This window comes from Anabrus simplex, chromosome 1 (genome assembly GCF_040414725.1).
Source record: "Anabrus simplex isolate iqAnaSimp1 chromosome 1, ASM4041472v1, whole genome shotgun sequence".
NCBI lineage: Eukaryota > Metazoa > Arthropoda > Insecta > Orthoptera > Tettigoniidae > Anabrus > Anabrus simplex.
The window spans coordinates 1,684,126,255-1,684,146,319 of record NC_090265.1 but is presented as its reverse complement, the minus strand read 5'-3'; the positions used below and the strand labels follow the sequence as shown (position 1 = coordinate 1,684,146,319).

At 41.6% G+C, this 20,065-nt stretch overlaps 1 protein-coding gene across 2 annotated transcripts in view; it reads right to left on the bottom strand.

Moving 5' to 3' along the window:
- Positions 1 to 20,065, bottom strand: part of svp (COUP transcription factor 2) — a 603,142-nt gene that overhangs the window by 437,256 nt on the left and 145,821 nt on the right. Inside the window, exon 2 of one of the 2 annotated variants that reach the window (XM_068229481.1) lies at positions 8,333 to 8,486. In XM_068229481.1, the coding sequence (XP_068085582.1) occupies positions 8,333 to 8,486 (154 nt within the window). The remainder of the gene's footprint in view (positions 1 to 8,332; positions 8,487 to 20,065) is intronic. The other variant, XM_067154251.2, reaches the window with a different exon arrangement.

The window sequence follows — 20,065 nt, the reverse complement described above, 5'->3', positions numbered from 1 at the left end:
TCATTAATACTGCAACCTCAAATTTCGTAAGTTTACGTGAAAAGTAACCAGTGGAGCAAGCTATAGTTTGTTTTAGTTTCATCAGTAGTAGTCTATTAAAAAGTTTCGATTCGTGGACTAAATGGTCAGCGTTGAGCCCTTCGTTTCAGAGGGTCCAGAGTTCTATTCCTGGACGGGTCGGGGATTTTAATCACGTCTAATTAATTATTCTGGCTCGGGGATGGGATGTTTGTGTTTGTCCCAACACTTTCCTCTTCAAATTTAGACAGCACATCACACCACCAACCAGCACAGAAACATGCAATAGTAATTACATCCTTCCACATAGGGTTGGCGTCAGGAAGGGCATCCATACGTAAAACAGGGTCAAATCCACAAGTGCGATACAGTTTGAACCCGCGACCCCACAGGTGTGAGAACAGCGATGGATGAAAAAGAAAGAAGTGGAATTAAAAAGCATCATCGTTTCAACATAGTCCCCTTTTATTCACTGTCCGTTTGTTGTTGCTCGCTGCGAAGACTGTAACAAATTTCAAACGCTCCTCCGAAATCACGGCCACTGTCCCACAGCGTCATACCGTTACCGAAGAACATTGCGGCAATTTCACGATCATGTTCTGCATGAGGAAATTTTCAGACAAGAAAACGCACGCCGAAGTAGCCTACACGACAGAACATTCAACCATCTGTCGTGGTCATTGTAGATAGCTTCTGTCTTGCCCCAAACGACAGTGGAGGTCACTGCCCTTTCCCAAAGTCCAAAGATATTTCTTTGGATTTGTATCTCACACCGCAAAATATTTTCTCTTTATGTGTAATGGAGATGTCAGAATACAATAATAATACAACAACAATCAATACTGATCTGAATTTAGGACAGTCGCCCACGTCGCAGATTCCCTGTCTGTTGTTTTTCTAGCCTTTTCTTAAGTGATTTCAATGAGATTGGAAATTTATTGAACATCCCTCTTCGTAAGTTATTCCAATCCCTAACTCCCCTTCCTATAAATGAATATTTGCCCCAATCTGTCTTCTTGAATTCCAACTTTACCTTCATATTGTGATCTTTCCTGCTTATAAAGACGCCACTCAAACTTATTCGTCTACTAATGTCATTCCAAACCATTCTTTTTTCCGCTGACAGCTCGGAACATACCACTTAGTCGAGCAGCTCGTCTTCTTTCTCCAGTTCTTCCCAGCCCAAACTTTGCAACATTTTTGTACGACTTGGTCCGGTAACTGTCGAGGTTTCTTGTGGGTCTTTTCTAATTCGAATGTCAGACTCCGTGGCTCGCAGTGTTCGTGGTTTGATCCCGATTCAGCCCAGTGGTATTTGATGGTGCTATGGGATTCGAATCCACTATCTCCTGAATGCAAGCTAACAGCTACTGCGCAGCCAATTTACTGGGATCTGTCGTTTATGGTATTAACCACTTTTATTAGGTGTCACCAGGTATCACAGTACCTCTCAGTATCTCACTCTCATGCCGTGAAGGGGAGCACTGACCTCGGGGGCAACTAAACCCATGCGACCTGGTGAAGAGAACGGAACGCAACGTTGAAATTATATTCAGTTTGTCTAAATGGCATAAAATGAAAACTTAATTGCAAACAGAAGGAGAGATGGTTCATATTTTTATCACAATCATTATTATCACAGATTATGAAATATTTCATCGTATAGTCGTGCTCACATTTAATCATTTTGCTTCTGCCCGATGTTTTTCTCGTAGACATAGAAAATCGTCTTCCTAGCATTTTCATAATTACCGTATTTTGGGGTCGGCACTACATTTATACAGGGGCTGCCTGGTCGAGGCGGTAAAGGCGTGCTCGACTCGCCCGGAAGGACGTGGGTTCGAATCCCCGTCACGAAGTCGTAAAATTTAGGAAACGAAATTTCCACTTCCGGAGGTGCACATGGCCTTGAGATTCACTCAGCCTACACCAAAAATGAGTACCAGGTTAATTCCTGGGGGCAAAGGCGGCCGGGCGTAGAGCTAACCACTCTACCCCATCACGTGCCGAGGTTACGGATGGTGGAGGCCTTTACCTTCCACCCCTCCAGGGCCTTCATGGCCTATACGGAGATGACTTTGCTTTGCTTTTTGCTTACTACATTTATATTTGCCTCCGTTTTACGGCAGGAATGTCTCTTGACCAATATAAGTCGCTATTACAGCTCTATAACTTCTATTATACCTTCCCATCCTTGCCGGAACAACTACCATGTTACTGACCGAAACCTTTGATCCAGCCGGAGGTGAGGACCCGATTCTATACCACCATCTCCTCTGATGTTTTGGGCACCGAGATCTTTTTAATTCTTGGGTATAGTTGTTTGTCCAACCCTTGTCCCGTTTCCGTACGGGGTCGGGTATGAGGTGAGGTGAATCTGTCGTGGCGGCTTTTTAAGACCGGATGCCCTTCCTGACGTCAACCTCATCGGAGGAGTTAATGAGATGAAATGAATGGCATGATATATGATAGCAGGGAGAGGGTGAAGTCCGGTGCCGGTACATAGCCTATTCCTGTCGAATAGCACAAAGGGGTCTGCTCTAGGCTTAACGTCCCCATCCGACGGACGAATAACCATCAACAGCGTCATATGCCCTCACTCCATATGAGCACTGCGGAGAGGTTTGGAATTTAATCCAGGCTTTAGGCACGCAATCTAGTGATTAGAAATTGTATACCACCACCTCCCCTTCCCTGCCGGCCAACATTCTGATGGTGAAAATTTTTTCGATCACTAAGACTCGAACCGGCTAACCTTGGTGTCAGACCGTTTAGACTTCAGCGCCTTAACGATCATGGCCACCAGGCGGGCTTCGTGATTGGGTATAGGAAAAAAAAAAAAAAGAAAATCCACAGCCTGTTTCCAGTCATTCGACCGGATCAGGAATGGAATGAATGAAGTCCCCATCTAGAGGCGAGGATAGGAATCGTGCCGGCTGTCGAAATCTGTCGCACTCCTCTGGGGCAAGATTAATGACTGACAGATCAAATAATGAAATGATTTTGGAGAGTGTTCCTGGAATGAAGGATAACAGGAAAAACCGGAGTACCCGGAGAAAAACCTGTCCGCCTCCGCTTTATTTAGCACACATCTCACATGGAGAGACCGGAATTTGAAGCACGGAACACAATGGTGAGAGGCCATCGTGCTTCCGTCTGAGCCATAGAGGCTTTCCGATTCGGCACAATATCACACATTATTAGCCAAGAGGAAAGAAGTAACATATTAAATGTCGTATTAAGCATGGTAGAAGGAATCTAGTAGGCCTACCAATAATGCCATGGACACTATGAAATCCTGTTGCTATGAAGAAGGTAGACCCGTAAACAGCGTCACTGATGGTGAAAGTGGCTTCTGTTATTCATAGGCTTGAATGATGGTAAAGTAGACCCTTAGTAAGATTGTGAAGAATAGTGTTTTGAGTTGCTTGGCTGTAGTTTCCTTCATTTAGGCTGTGGTGACCTCATGTGACTATAATGCCAACACTATGAGGATTTACAAAATCAGATGTCCATTGCTAGCGTGTAAGGCAGACCCTCCGGTGAGGAGAGAGGGTGGCATCTCCCATGTTACTATTGTGTGTAATGTATCAATTGCAGCAACATTGTGGACAGTACAAACACTCAGTCCCCAAGCGCAGGGAATTAATAGTTTGATAATGATGACGATAATTGTTGCATTAAGTGGCCTAACATATAGGTCATCTACATAATTAACAGTTTAAGTACTGAACCCAGGACCACGAGGATCGAAGACCAAGGTTGTCCTTGTGACGTGACCCTGAAAAGAGCACACACATCTAGTGTCTGAGCCAAAGGACTTAAGCAGACGCGGTTAAAATTTCCAGTCCCAATTAGAATTGAACCCACGACCCTCTGAACCGAAATTCAAGGAGCCGGACCATTTTACTTGTATATCTAAAGTGATGAATCACAATTTCAGGCTTAGGATTATGTTCTGGGCCCGATTTCCCAAACCTTGGCCACTGTCCCTGGCAATATTCTGAAACAGAAAGTCAAAAACCCTAGCAGTCAATTACGTGATTTAAGATGAGAAGCCATGGGGACAGGCTGTTGTACGTCTACCATTTTTAAGGAAGCTCATGCACATATAGCTAACCGCTAACATTTACGCTTGGTTTCCTAACCGCACATCAGATATGCTCCGACCAGGAAAACCTAAGAACGGCAATTAGCGTGGAGCTCGACTTCCGCGCTCCGGCTGTAACATCCAAGTTCGACCACTGCAAATCCGTGAGATGCCCCTAATGTTCCACAGAGGCCACCACTTACAGCTGCGAGAGGACGTGGAGGGCAGTGAGCAGTAGAGATCTCTGAAATATACTACTGCACTCCTGGTCGAAGTGATATGGCTAGCTTCAAGTCTGAACTAGGGATGCTGCGATATTATCGATATGAATAAATATCGATACATTTCTATCGATATTCCATAATTCGCTATCGATATTGTTTATTTTTATGGTATTGATACTATTTAATAATACATTCTGATATCGAAAAGATCCTTAAAAAGGAATGGTGGTATGAATCTAACATTGGGTACAAAATGTTAGTTACAGGCCTAATTAATAATAACTAGAGGACCTATGCTTTTCCGTAGCATTCGCTATAAATTGACAAGATAACTCCTCTTGATATGCCTGTGGTAGTCATAGTGTTTTGCCTGCCCTTTTCAATAGTTTTATGAACATGCGTTATGGTACGCTGCAGTTCGTAGTCACAGTTCATCCATTCTGAGGTCTTCATGCCGTCTGGTAAAAATTTATCCATATAGGCCTATTCGCTTTTTTATCCTGCAGTTCTCGATGTAAAGCTTGGTATTGTGTCGTAGAAAACAATGGTATTTTAATAATAAAAATAATAATAATGTTATTTGCTTTACTTTCCACTAACTACTTTTACGGTCTTCGGAGACGCCGAGGTGCCGGAATTTAGTCCCACAGGAGTTCTTTTACGTGCCAGTAAATCTAACGACACGAGGCTGTCGTATTTGAGCATCTTCAAATACCACCGGACTGAACCAGGATCGAACCTGCCAAGTTGGGGTTAGAAGGCCAGCGCCTTAAAAAGGTATTTTTACTCACAGTTCTTCTATATAGAACGGTTATCTTGAGAGCTCATAGGTTAGTCTCAAGGGAGCGTTTTTCGCCAGTCTGATAACTATTTTAAGATACATGGCCTTCACTCTTTCTAGCGTAGCTAGGTTATCCTTCGATACGTGTTCCCAGATAATGTCTAAGGCGTCTGTCATGATAGGGTCTGTTTGAACGTAGACTTTTTTCTCTTAGCAGCATTTAAGTTATTAGGAAAGCTCTGCAATCTGTTGAATATATTTGCAAACTGGGAAGGATTAAAGAATCAAAGAGTATCTAGCAGGGCATAGCATTCATCCGTGATCAGAGGAAGAGTATACTCTCTGGCTTGACAGGTAGTAATGAAACGTGGCTGCATGCAATTACATTACTAAGGATGAAAATCATATACTAGAATATTAATGAAAGTGTTAGTCGCTTGGCAACCTGCTAAGTATAGAATGTATTGCGGGTTAGGGTGAGCCTTTTCCTTCAATGATTGGAGTGATCATTTAATGAGTTTATCTTATGATTACTCAAAGTTGGCTGAACTTAGAGACCTATCAATGTCTCATGATTCGCCGGCAGGTAATTCCGGAGTGAATATAGCAAAAATGAAGCAAATTGGTAAGTTATTAATATATAGATTACCTTAAAAGAAAGACACGAAAAATTGTAATATAGAAAAGGAAGTTGATCGTCATATTTGATTTTATATTTTAATTTTGTTATATTTTAATTATCTTGTTTAATTATCTTTAATTATCTTTTTTTAAATACCGTGGCACTGCTAGGGTTAAACCTAAGATAACCCTAAAAAATTAGTAATGAAAATTCACAAAGAAGAGCGAACTTCATCTGCGAAGGAGATAGGAGATGTGTAAATTTGGTTTGAGGTGAGTTGAGGTGAAGATGAGAGGCGAGTTTGAAATGAATGAGGTTAACATCCCACCGCCTTTCGAGTACAGATCTCTAATTCAAGCTGTAACTGCACAGTGTACTTCAATATGATTTAAATCCTGATATTTCGGGGGGAAAAGTCATGTGATATCGAGAGATATCGATTTTCGGAATGTTCCTAGTTTGAACTTTAAGACATCTAATAGTTCTGCGCTCTGGTCCAAAAGAAGCGTGTCTTTACCGTCTATAAGAGGCAGCCGTCTCCTACCAAACACAAAAGAAATAGATCCAGGAAAAGCAGTCAAGTGTCTCAGAAACCAGACGAAGTTAATCTGAGGGCTTTTTTTTTTTTTTTCGAATCTGCACAACTTCACTGGTCATTTCCTTCTCCTTTTTACAAAGTTAACATTCTAAACATATTTGGGGGTTAATAGGGTGGAGAGGTAGTAGATATCCCAATAACCAGACGGAATAGCTCAGTCGTATCTTCGATAGCTTCTCCCGAAGAGGACTGCTGATCCATCCTTATTCAGTACACGAGGAATTTTCTAAATTAAAAGTCAAATGACGTTACAGTCTGTAAGGAGCTATGCTGTGACCTAGACGAAACGCCAGTCAAACACAGTGGAAAAACGGTGCCATTTATACCTACTGTATACAGAAGACAGAGTTCTGGCACACTGTTATAACGCGAGGAAGAAGGTGACGAAAACTTAGTACAGACAAGCAGCCAGAAACGTTGCCATGGTAACTGGTAGGTTCGTTGTCGGTCACTCAATACAGAGCATGAAACCAGCAGAAAATTGTAATTTTCTCCGTCATTTGAAGATTAAGCGAAATTATGTACATAACAAAAGTTGTTTAGAAGGAGCGTTTCACATACTGTGTAGTCTACGGATTTTACAGGAAATCGACAGTAACAGAGAAAATTGAAAAAGAAAACCTGTTCCGGTTTTCCTATAAACCCCCAGAGTATTCAATGATTTTAACATGTTATGTATATCTAACCCGGTCTCGAAAGCCAAGAATAACGGCCGAGAGGATTCGTCGTGCTGACCACACGACACCTCGTAATCTGCAGGCCTTCGGGTTGAGCAGCGGTCGGTTGGTAGGCCAAGGCCCTTCAAGGGCTGTAGTGCCAAGGGGTTTGGTTTGGTTTTTATGCATATCTAAACCTTCTCCTGAATAATATACTCGAAATACGAAGTTTGGTTGAGATCTATCCAGGCGTTTTGCCGTGATGGTGGAACAAACGGACAAACAGACACGAAAGTTAAAAACGACTGATACGGCCTTAAGTTGACTTAAAACGGATACGTACCTGAAAACTGGCAAAATAAACGAAATTACAGACAGCGCACCCCCTACAACTTTACTTATAGAGATGGATGACGAACACTGGTTGCCATGGGTACCACGGTGTCGGTTTTCTATCCACGCTAATTCCAGATAGACCCCCAGTCCATAAACATATCAATATTAAAAAGAATTGACCGAGGGAGGTCAGTTAGAATAGATGAAGTGAAGGTGAGGAGTCTTGCACTAGTAAGAGGAAGCACCACCAGACTCTGACAGTGGGCCCGTGTTCGCCAACCTTCGCTCCCACGATCAAAGCCTTTGGCCTCTTACGACAGGAGGGGGATACTATGGATGTATTTTACCGCCCTCACTCACAGGTGATTGACAGCATAACTTTTGAAAGAAAATTTAAACGGTGTTCTGGAGATCCCATGTTCAGACAAATTAAAATACGTGTGCTGTGGAAAGGTTAAGACTAACAAGTCAGGGAAGGTGGACGCTCTTGTTCCCTGAATTGCAGGGAAATTAAAATTACAGCTTTAGCACTTGAAGTTGCAATTTGTGATAAATATATTTAAAGTGGATAAGATATGTAAAGTTTCTTATGAGCCATCATAATCTCCTTCAATATAATGTATCGGGATCTAGATAAGAATTGCAACTTGATTTTACGACTGTTTCCATTCTTAAGTACACAGCTTCAATGATTGGCAATACTATTCCTTTGCGCTGAAATACACCGCAGTAAAATTAATTTATTTAATTCTGACAATGCCGTCAAGTTTATAACAATAACGTCTTCAGAAAATTTCCAAAATTTAAGTCGAAACTTCTTCCTTCAAGACGAGAAAATTCCTTGCATGCCAAGCAAGCTTTTGCTAAATAATCTTTGGGCTCCTCAACCATGGCTGAGCGGACTGCTTTCTAACTGCTGGTGCTGAATATTCATACATGGGAAAATGAGTCATTTACAGTGTTAATGATAAAGAAATGAGGGAATGAGCGCGAGGTTCGGGAGGTACGCACCTTCTCTGCGCATGCCCATCTTGAGACACTTCTTGAGCCTGCAGTACTGGCACTGGTTCCGGTGGTGTTGGTCGATGGGGCAGTTCCTGTTTCCTCGACACGAGTACGTAAGGTTCCGCCTCACGCTCCTCTTGAAGAAACTCTTGCAACCTGGAACCAGATATGAATCCTTCAAGAACCCTGCAAGTTCACAGCCTGTGTCCCAAAGCAATTAACACAGCTCTGCGTCATCAAAGAGAACAGACGCAGAGCGAAGTTGATGAGGGAAAACTTTTTCTATGATCATTTGATAAAGAACATCAGTGACACAATTCCTGGGATTAAATACAACCCACGGATATGATCATGTGTCGTCATGTTCTTTCGAAATATGTTCTTTGTCTAGAGTACTATTTTTAGAGATTTGGGTTAGCCTTAAAGATCAAAGTCCGATTCGATCTATGGCATGAAGTAAAGGATGAACTTGTGATTTGGTTTACCGTTGAAGTGAATGAGAGGCACGATCTTTTCTGATACATGGTGGGCGAAACTCACAGCTTGCTAGCCTGTGTACATTTAGACTGATTTATTTACAAAAGAAATAATAGAGTAACTCCATACAGCCTAATAGAGTGAAAGCTGAAGGATTTCTCTCATGAGCAATTTACAATAATGTTTGATACAAAATAATGTACTAGAAAATAAGATCACGCTAAGATAATTTAATTGTTTCCAAAAGTGAGTATCTTTTTTATATGGATATATTCTATGACAATATGGTACGAGTTCTTTATGGGCCTTACACTATTTTTTACATTAATCTCTAGTGAATGTGACAGGACAAATGGAGAATATTAGCTGTTAATGCTGCGTCACATTTACAAAAGAAACTTAAAACTTAGGCCTGTACGATGGGAATTCAACGGTCTTGAAGATGTTAAAATATAACCAACTACAAGTTCGCTAATGCTTCGATATATCCTGATGATGGATAAAATACTCGATATTGCGTAAAAGATTCAAAATGAATCTTTCTGTTCACCATTCTCCCTTCAGATGTATCCCATGCCAACATGAAAAAAAGTAAACTGTGATCTTAATAAGTTTTGCATCATGGAGCTTAATCGGCTCAGTTCAAATGAAAATGGAAAGCACCTGAAGACTGAGGGTCTAGCAGGCCATGTCTCTCCCTTACCGCTCTAGAATAACAATCTCTGAGGCAGCAAGGAGACGTCTAAATAGCCTTCAAAAACACGCAAGGAATATCATATCATGAGATTATAATAGCCAACAATCAAAGGTCAGAAATTGGGAAGTGTGTGAAATAAAAGAAACCACAGAAACACGCAATAGTGAATACATCCCTCCACTTAGGGCTGGCGTCAGGACCAAATCCACATGCGCGACACAGTTCACACTCTCAACCCCACAAGTGTGGGGAAAAGCGGAAGAAGGTGAAGAAAATGAAGAATTGTCTCATTCAACTTATGCACCGTGGTTAGCATCAACTAATAGTCTAAGTTTCAAGTTCCTGGGAGGACATAATGGGGTACACTGTGTTGGGCATGACCTCAATTCCTTTCAAAGTGATTATGTCGTGTAAATGGAGGGTGTCGATGTCCATATTTACATCCAGTGGCGGATCACCGCTCTTGACTGGGCGGTCATCTTCACGATTACGTTCCTTTCTCTCCCCGTAGAGTCCGAAATAGCTGCCCTTTCTTCTATGATTTCCTTGTAAAGTTCGTCCTATGCCTCGATATTCCCTAATATTTACACATTTGTGTTGTAATTGCGTCTCACAGTTCTTCAAATATCTTGGATCATACAGGATAATGCAGACATCGACAGAGACATTACCAATTGACGTCCGAAACGGGGGAGGAGCCTACGTTCAGCTGTTTCCAATATGGCGGCGAGATAGTGACGGGAAATAAACACGACAGTGATCGGGTGTGCGTCTGTAGGATTTATTAAATGTTCAAAATGTCTTTGGTGTCGTATGCGCAACTGTTGAGAGTTGTCGGAGATTTCACGCGTCCATTAGTGGAAGGGGAAGAAATATTCAAGCGTAATTACTTGATATGTGTAGGTAAAACGTTTGTAACAGAAGATGAAACTGGTGTTGTAGCGCTGTGTTTACAATCATCCCACATCGATTCAAAACCCCACAAAGTTAATGTTGTCTTGAACAAAGGGAGTGAAAATGTGAAGTGCAACTGTACATGTAAAGCGGGTTTGTTAGAGAAATGTTACCGTTGACACGCTAACGCACCTTAACAGTTAAGCTACTGTAATTTTCCACTATTAGAAGTTATGGAGTAATTTCTTGTTGATTTGGTCCATGCCAAAGCTTTAGCCAGGTGACGGGGGAGTTACCTGTCTTTGTAAACTGTAATCTTGGGGAAGAAATAAAATAATAATTCTACTAAGTAAATGTTGTAAAGCAAATAAATCCTAGGCTTTATACAGGCTTTTGTTGGAACAGCCCACATCCTAATCTTAACATTCTTCCATTTTTACCATCAGCACAAAAGTTAGAACCGACAATAGTAAGTATAAAATGTATAACTACCTACAGAATATGCTGAGCAAAGTTTGAAAATTATAATTCAAGAGTAGTATAACCTCTACAGTCACAGCTGTTTGGGGTTGAAGAATACTTGGTTTGTCAAATTCTACCAAATAATTAGGTTATGGCTTCTTATTTATGATGACCGGGCGAGTTGGCCGTGCGGTTAGGAGCGTGCAGCTGTGAGCTCGCATCCGGGAGATAGTGGGTTCGAACCCCACTGGCGGCAGCCCTGAAGATGGGTTTCCGTGGTTTCCCAAATGCTGGGGCTGTACCTTAATTAAGGCCACGGCCACTTCCTTCCCGTTTCTAGACCTTTCCTGTCCCATTGCCGCCATAAGACCTATCTGTGTCGGTGTGACGTAAAACAAATAGCAAAAAAAGCTAATTTATGATGGCAAAATACTACATATTTTCTTTCATTGAAAGAAGTATTTTATAGGCAATTTAAATGCAGTGCTTAATTACTACCAGTTAAAGATATTACTCACACGTAGATAGTTAATTTACTGCCTGCTGTTACACATATGAAGAAGTTTACAAAGAGCGGATTACATTCTATGTATTAGGCTACAAGTTAACAGTATTTTTGATGTAGCTAAATCGTTGTGAATACAAATTAGAGACAATAACTATCAATGAGTACAATAAACAGTAAGTTACCGGTACCTACGCTGTGTAAAGAAGTCGTCTTCACGAGAATGCAGACTGCACACTGTTATGTATCGCGTAACGTGTTTTCCAATTGACAGCGCGGAAGCCCATCTTTCTCTCTGAACTTTTTGTACAGGAAAGTAGTGAAGAGATTTCGCATCCGTTTTATACGATTTGCAACCGTATACAGAGCAGTACCTCCTCAAATTTGACAATTTTCTTTCTGTTTCCATCACGACGTCAATGCTTCGCCATGTAAATAAAGCTCACCAGTCACTATGTTGCAGCTTCAACATTCTACCGCGTGGCTGCGCCATACAACTTTTCTGTCGTCAATAGGATCAACAGTGGCTGGGTGAAGTGACGGGCCGCTACCGCTGTTCTACGTGCCAGGAAGGTCCCTGCTCACCTGAAGGGCTAAATCTACAAAATGGTTGTCCTTCCAGCCATTCGATAATGTTCTAAGTGCTGAGCTACAAAGAAGAAAGATGAACAGAAAGTTCATGTGGCTGAGATGAAGATGCTCCGATGGGCCCGTGGAGTAACCAGGCTAGACAAAATTCCTAATGACACCGTTCACCACTCTCTGAGAGTAAATGGCTAAATGGTTAGCGTGCTTGTCTTTGGTCACAGGGGTTCCGGGTTCTATTCCCGACAGGGTCGGGAATTTTAACCATCATTGGTTAACTACGCTGGTACGGGGGCTGGGTGTTTGTTTCGTGTTCATCATCATTTCATCCTCATCACGACGTGCAGGTCGCCTACAGGTGTCACATCAAAAAGAACCACACCTGGCGAGCTGGACATGTCCTCGGACACTCCTGGCACTAACAGCCATACGCCATTTCATTTTCTGAGAGTAACATCAATCTCAGAAACTGAGACTGGCGTACAGAATGGAGAGGCAGACAGTAGGAGGCCAGCCAGCTTTGGGCAGACTAAAATTAAGATGGAAAATCTGCATCAGGAAGAACCTGAATAGTACCAATGCTGATGGAAATAGAGTAGAAGATCGAAATTATTGGAGGAGAGCTACCAGAAATTCCGACCCCCTCAGAGTGAGATAAGGAAGAAGAATAAGAAGGAGAAGAAGACTTTCGTCCCACAGTTATAGCGCCGTACCGCTCAACGTTTTAAACACATCCAGATTTATAATGTATACTCATATCCAGAAGTGATTCTTCAGCTTCGTTAGCTCAAGTGTCAAGCAGTGGTGCAGGCCCGTGCCGGAGGAGCAGGAGAGCGCAGGACTTCGTGGGCAGTCTCAATCAGAGGAGTGCATCACACGCTAGCCAGCGATTTGTTCCCGGAATCCGTGAAAGTGTTCCAACGCAAGACATGTGTAATCCAAGGCACGCACTGATTTATCTGCTACTCTTATTAACATTTTGGCTAATTACCAAATCTTGCTCCCCGCATTCCCTTGATAACGCATGTCGGAGGGAGGAACGAAATGTACCGCACTTATCTTATGGTGTTGTTGATCATCACGTGTTCTTCGCGGAAATTTATAGCGTACAGAAACTGTTCCTGTCTCCATTACAAATGAGCTGATATTTTACTCTTTACGAGTACAGTAATTTCTTGCCCATAATAAATTGTAGTTTCTAATGATGTACAACACAGAGAACACGTTTAGGTTGATTTAGAATATGTTTCGTGTCTTAACAAACGCAGCGCACTAGCAAGGCTTTTACTGGCCCCTGATTAATATTCCACAACGAAAAAATGTAATTCATTTGCGTTTATTCCCGTCTAATTTCATTAAAAGAAAAAATAAGTATCGAGCATCCGTCCAGGATTTTTTACATCATCACGCGTTAAGGCAATGACAGAGTGACCGTGGTATAATAATAATAATAATAATAATAATAATAATAATAATAATAATAATAATAATAATAATAATAATAATAATAATAATAATAATGTTTGTCCAATCATTGTACCCGTTCCTCTACGGGCTCGGATATGAGGTGAGATGAAACCGTCGTGGCGGATTTTTGTAACCGGATGCCCTTCCTGACGTCAACCTCATCAGAGGAGTTAATGAGATGAAATGAATGACGTGATACATGATAGTAGAAATAGAGAGGGTCAAACCCTGTGCCGGCACATAGCCTACTCCTGTCGAATAGCACCAAGGAGTCTGCTCAAGGCTTAACGCCTCCATCCGACGGACGAATCACCATCAACAGCGCCATATGCCCTCACTCCATATGAGCACTGCGGAGAGGTTTAGAATTTAATCCAGGCTTTTGGTGGGCCTACGCAGTCTAGTTATTAGGAATTGTATACCACCACCTCCGCTACCCTGCCGGCCAATATTCTGATGGTGATATTGTTTCGACGAACGGAACTCGCTCGAACCGGCTAACCACGGTGTCAGACTGTTTAGACTTCAAGGCCTCAACGATCATAGCCACCAGGCGGGCTAATAATAATAATAATAATAATAATAATAATAATAATAATAATAATAATAATAATAATAATAATTTAATCGGTTTTACGTCCCATTAACTCCTTTTACGATCTTCGGAGACCCCGATTTGTCACAATGTTGTCCCGCAGGAGTTCTTCACCGAGATCGAACCCGCCAAGTTGGGCTTAGATCACCAGTGTTCTACGGTGAAGGACAGCGACCCACAACCTCTGAAAGACCTCAGCAAAGTACATTCGTTCTATAAGAGACGTGGTTCCGGTACCAACATATTTACTCATAAATATGTTTCCGCTTATTTTAATGTTCAAATGTATTAATAATTAAGATGACGTCATCTTAAAAGAGTGTTAGTACACTATTAAAACGGTGTGACATGTTGACAAATAAATCAATTTAATTAATTATCAATCAATGGACTAATAATTATGTTCAGCATGTTGTGCTTTCTTCAAGCCAACAATATTAATTAATTGATACTAATATTCATTGTCATAATATCGCATTCTGTCCAATAACAACTTAAAAATATATAATATTGACCATTGTATTATTAAACTATGGTAATGATGTTGCTTTAGAAAAGAAATGGTAATAGGAATTTCCATCATATCACCAGTTCGATATCAAGTTCCATTTTAGAATTTAGAGGTTAAAGACGACTTGAATCTGGGTTTTTCTACACAGTAAGTAAGTAAACTCGTGTCCTCATCCCGAGGTGGTGCAGCTCTTTACAGGCACACTCCCACTGGAGGTGAGCTGCATGTACCATTTCAACCACATACCAGCCCTCCTGCCATTCTTAAATTTCCGGCAATACCGCGAATCGACCCCGGGCCCCTGAGGACGGCAGCTGATAACACTAACCGTTACGCTACGGAGGCGGACTTTCTACACAGTAACGAAAGCTTACATATTCATTATAGACTGTTATCAATCAATCAATCAATCAATCAATCAATCAATCAATCAATCAATCAATCAATCAATCAATTGTCACCCAAGTGGAAGATTCCTATCAGTTGTTTACTTAGTCGTCATTATCATCATCATCATCATCATCTGTTTACCCTCCAGGTTCGGTTTTTCCCTCGGACTTAGCGAGGGATCCCACCTCAACCGCCACAAGGGCAGTGTCCTGGAGCTTCAGACTCTTGGTCGGGGGATACAACTGGGGAGTATGACCAGTACCTCGCCCAGGCGGCCTCGCCTGCTATGCTGAACAGGGGCCTTGTGGAGGGATGGGAAGATTGGAAGGGATAGACAAGGAAGAGGGAAGGAAGCGGCCGTGGCCTTAAGTTAGGTACCATCCCGGCATTCGCCTGGAGGAGAAGTGGGAAACCACGGAAAACCACTTCCAGGATGGCTGGGGTGGGAATCGAACCCACCTCTACTCAGTTGACCTCCCGAGGCTGAGTGGACCCCGTTCCAGCCCTCGTACCACTTTTCAAATTTCGTGGCAAAGCCGGGAATCGAACCCGGGCCTCCGGGGGTGGCAGCTAATCACGCTAACCACTACACCACAGAGGCGGACTGTTTACTTAGTATTCTCTTAAATTATTTCAAAGAAGCAGGAAATTTGTCGAACATCTTCCTTATTAATTATTCCATTTCATAACTCCTCTTCTATAAACGAAAATATGCCCCAGTTCATCCTCCTGAATTCCACCTTAATTTTATTTTTAATAACTCCATTCAAGCTTATTATTCTACAAATGGCATTCTCCGCCATCTCTACATGAATAGCTCGGAACATACCGCTGAGTCAAGCAGCTCGTTTCATTGCTCCCAAGTCTTCCAGTCGAATGATTACAACATTTTCGTAGCACTACATTTTTCGCAGAAATCACCCAGAATAAATCGTGCTGCTTTACTTTGGACATTTTTCCAGTTCTCGTCTCAGTTAGTGAGGTGTCCCATACACCTGTAATTGGGGTCTTATCAGTTAACTTCTACACCCTCTCCTTTACATCCTTTCTCCTAAACACCTCATAATCCTATGGAGAATGAGCGAGTTGACCATGGGGTTAGGGGCGCGCAAATGTGAGCTTGCATTCGGCAGATGGTGGGTTCGAAGCCCACTGTCGGCAGCCCTGAAGATGGTTTTCTGTGGTTTCTCATTTTCACGCCAGGCAGATGCTGGGAAGGTCACGGCCGCTTCCTTCCCACTTTTAGTCGTCTCCCATCGTATCGTCCGCATCAGACCTATCTGTGTCGGTGCGACGTAAAGCCAATTGTTAAAAAAAATACCATGTGGAGAGATCTGTAATATTTACAATCCCGTTAATGTGATTGCTCCTGTGAATATCGTTCCTTATATTAACACCAAGGTACTTACAGCGATCCTCATAGACCATTTTCACTGCATCAAATGTTATGCTTTTCAATCTCAAGCCTTTCCTAGGAATACTTTCACTATAATATCTATTCGTGAAAATGTCTTGAAAAATGAAATTACAAATGGTCAGGACCCAGTATAATTGACGTTCAGGTTGACTTGGGATCGTAACAGGGAAAAAAAAGTCATCTTCTCACAGATCTTGTTGAGCCCTGGGCATGTAACATCGGCGATATGTGCGATTGAGTGGCTAGTTCTGTGTTAGACTATTTCTAAACGCCTGACATGACCCCAACACCGAAGCCGCTTTGTGTGTATCTCTTCATCAACCGAGTTCGTTCCTGTCTTATCCTGAGTTCACCCAGATTTCACTCCCGTACAGCAAAGTTGGTCTAAAACAGGCGAGTATAAAGAGAAATACATCTCTTGAAATGTGGACGTCTCACACTTTAAATTTTAGACTAACATCAATGCCAGACTGAATTATCGGTCTCACAAAAAGGACACTCAGAAAGTACACAGGCCCGTACAATGAAACAGCAAGGACAACATAGCTACTTTTGAGAAAACAGTTGAATATGATGCAAAGATTTCCACAACCTTCACTAGCCGTCTCGTTCACCGGGTCTCCAATGTACAAGGGACGAGAAAAGAAACAAGAAAAATCCCAAACAGCCTGTGAAATAATTTCATTAATCTCAGCAGGTCCTAACGAAGAGACAAAGCGGCTCGTAAGGCCTTAGACCACCTGCAAGGATAAGTGGACCTGTAATTGATTTTGAGAACACAATAAGCCTGCGTTCATCGCAGGAATCTTCTGATATGTGAAAATAGTACCGAACATGTTGAGCTGCAAGGGTGAACGGCCTGTTTCTTGTTGAAATATTTAGCGATAGGAAGTACGAACATATAGTGATTTTAATAATAATAATAATAATAATAATAATAATAATAATAATAATGTATTCGGTGGGTAGTGGGTTCGAACCACACTCTTAGCAGCTGTGAAGATAGTTTTCCGTGGTTTCCATTTTCACACCAGGCAAATTCGCGGGCTGTACCTTAATCAAGGCCACGGTCGCTTCCTTCCCACTCCTAGCCCTTTGTTTTATCGCACCGTCGCCGTAAGACTCCTCTGTGTCGGTGCGACGTAAATAGATTGAAATTGTAATAATAATAATAATAATAATAATAATAATAATAATAATAATAATAATAATAATAATAATAATAATACATCTTTATACGGTTCTGTTTTCAGACTAACTTTGTTGTACGGGAGTGAAGGCTGGGTGAACTCAGGATGTCTTATTCATAAGCTAGAAGTAACAGACATGAAAGTTTCGAGAATGATCTCCGGTACAAACAGGTGGGAACAGTGTCAGGACGGTAATCAGAACGAGACGATAGAGGATAGGATATGAACGGACTCGGTTGATGTAGAGGTACGCACAAACCAGCTTCAGTGTTGGGTCATGTGAGGCTAATGGATGAGGGTAGGTTATCTAGGAGAATAATGGACTCATTCTGCCTTATATAATCCCACAAAATGTTTCATTACCCTTCCAGTTCTGTTTTTTTTTTTCAGAATGTAGTGACCACTTTGGGAAGCACTACCTCGGTCCATTCACATCTGAAGGTGTCAAAGAAACAGCGCGCTGGTCACGTCACCAGTAATTGCTAATATATTCCCTAATTTATTTATTATCCCGTACTTACGGCGGGCTACATGACCAGAATAAGTAGCATAGCGGAAAGACTTGGTCCAGAATATCAATAAGCAGGAAGACAACCTGATTGCTTCTTAGTATACAGGCCAAGTTTTCTTTAATTTAAAAACGGGCATGGAATAAATACTGAACGACAGCTGTCAAGCATTTAAGTTTCCAACTGCCCAGCTGTTACCAGTTGTTGTTGTAGATACGATTTCCGTACAAAAGCCCGAATTGAAACTCCGAATGATCACTTTTCCGAATGGACGTATCGGAAACCATTTTCCTGAATGTTATTATCCCTAAAACTCGAAAATGAAATGTTAATCCGTATACTAATTTTGGGTACCCTTTTAATACTGCCTCCTAGCTAGAGTTAGAAAATGGGGCGCAACAAAACTGTAAAATTTTCACCGTGTCTTTGCATAGCATTCTTCCTGGCGAACCCAACAGATTCTACCTTCTGGACCATTTTCGTTTATTATTTCGAAGCAATGGACACCTCATTATTTACTGCTGTTATTTGATGGTTGGGGAAATTTTCGTAGATACGAAAAAATAATGGAGTAGATGAACATTCAGATTATTTGAATCGGGAGTGTGACGTTGGGGCTTTGGACTCGGGAATTTGGATTTGGTGAATTGTCTGTTCCGGGAAAATGTAACGTAGGATTTCTCATTCGGTTGTATAAGCGAACTGGGGAAAATGGTGAGGAAACGTTAGTCTAGATACTGATGATGCCTGCTTTTAAGGTCTAGAGAATGTTGCCTTAAGGGAAAACAGTAGGATCATCAGTTTTCTTAATACTCATTGTTGGACAAGTATTATATGTCGACATGCTCCCAAATTGAGACTCCCTGAAGGTGACGGTACCTCCTTCAGTCATATCTGACGACAGATAGGGGTTACCGTGTATGTATTCTACCACCGCCATCCACGAGGGGATTTCATGTGTTTAAGTTTATTTACATAGCTTGTGTGCGGAAAACTTGTGAGTGAATCGTAGCCTGTGTCACGAGTATAAGCCTGACGTCAGAGCCTGAAACAGAATATACTCGGACAAATGAGGGTAATCTAGTTCAGAAAGGTAGTGTCTATTCTCTACTAGACTGCTGTTAAGATGATTATTGCAGAATGTAAGACTAAATAACATCATCGGAATTCTGTGAAATTATCCAAAATATGTCAATAAGAAAAGAAAGGCTTTCAAAAAGAGAACTAAGGGGCATGGTGTTGTGGCTAATGGGGATATATTAGTCAGGGGGAGAAACATAACGAAAATCATTGTTTATTTTGTGGAGAAATAATGGAAGAGGCGCGTCTATTGAGAGTATGTAGGGGAACTGACGCACTTAGAATTAAATATTTGGGGGGTGAATACAAATCAAAAATAGAAAGACAGAAATAACTCTATACAATTGTTAAATTATTAAACAAAGAATGGATTCCACCCTGCAGAACAGCAAACATCTTTTTGCATTTAAAATATATATGGCAAAGGGAAATGAAAAAGAAAAGCACTACACTACTGTACATCTAGGACGAAAAGAAAGTAAAAGGAAAAGGAAAAGGAAAAAAGAGGTGATAATTTGTGGAATGAATATAAACATTATTACCTTTAAGTATAATATTTAATGTAGTAATGTCCAGCTCCATGGCTAAATGGTTAGCGTGCTGGCCTTTGGTAACAGGGGTCCCAGGTTTGATTTCTGACAGCGTCAGGAATTTTAACCATAATTGGTCAATTCCGCTAGCAAGGGGGATGTGTGTAATTGTCTTCATCATCATCTCATCCTCATTAGGACGCGCAGGCCGCCTCGTAAGCCGGACTTGTTCTCAGACACTCCCGGCACCAAAAGCCATACGCCATTTCATTTTCCAATGCAGTGATTGTCAAATAATTGCAAGAAAGTAACTTTAATGCAAGTATCAAATAAATGACCGCCTCTATGGTGTAGTGGTTAGCATGATTAGCTGCCACCCCCGGAGGCCCGGGTTTGATCCCCGGTTCTGCCAAGAAATCTGAAAAG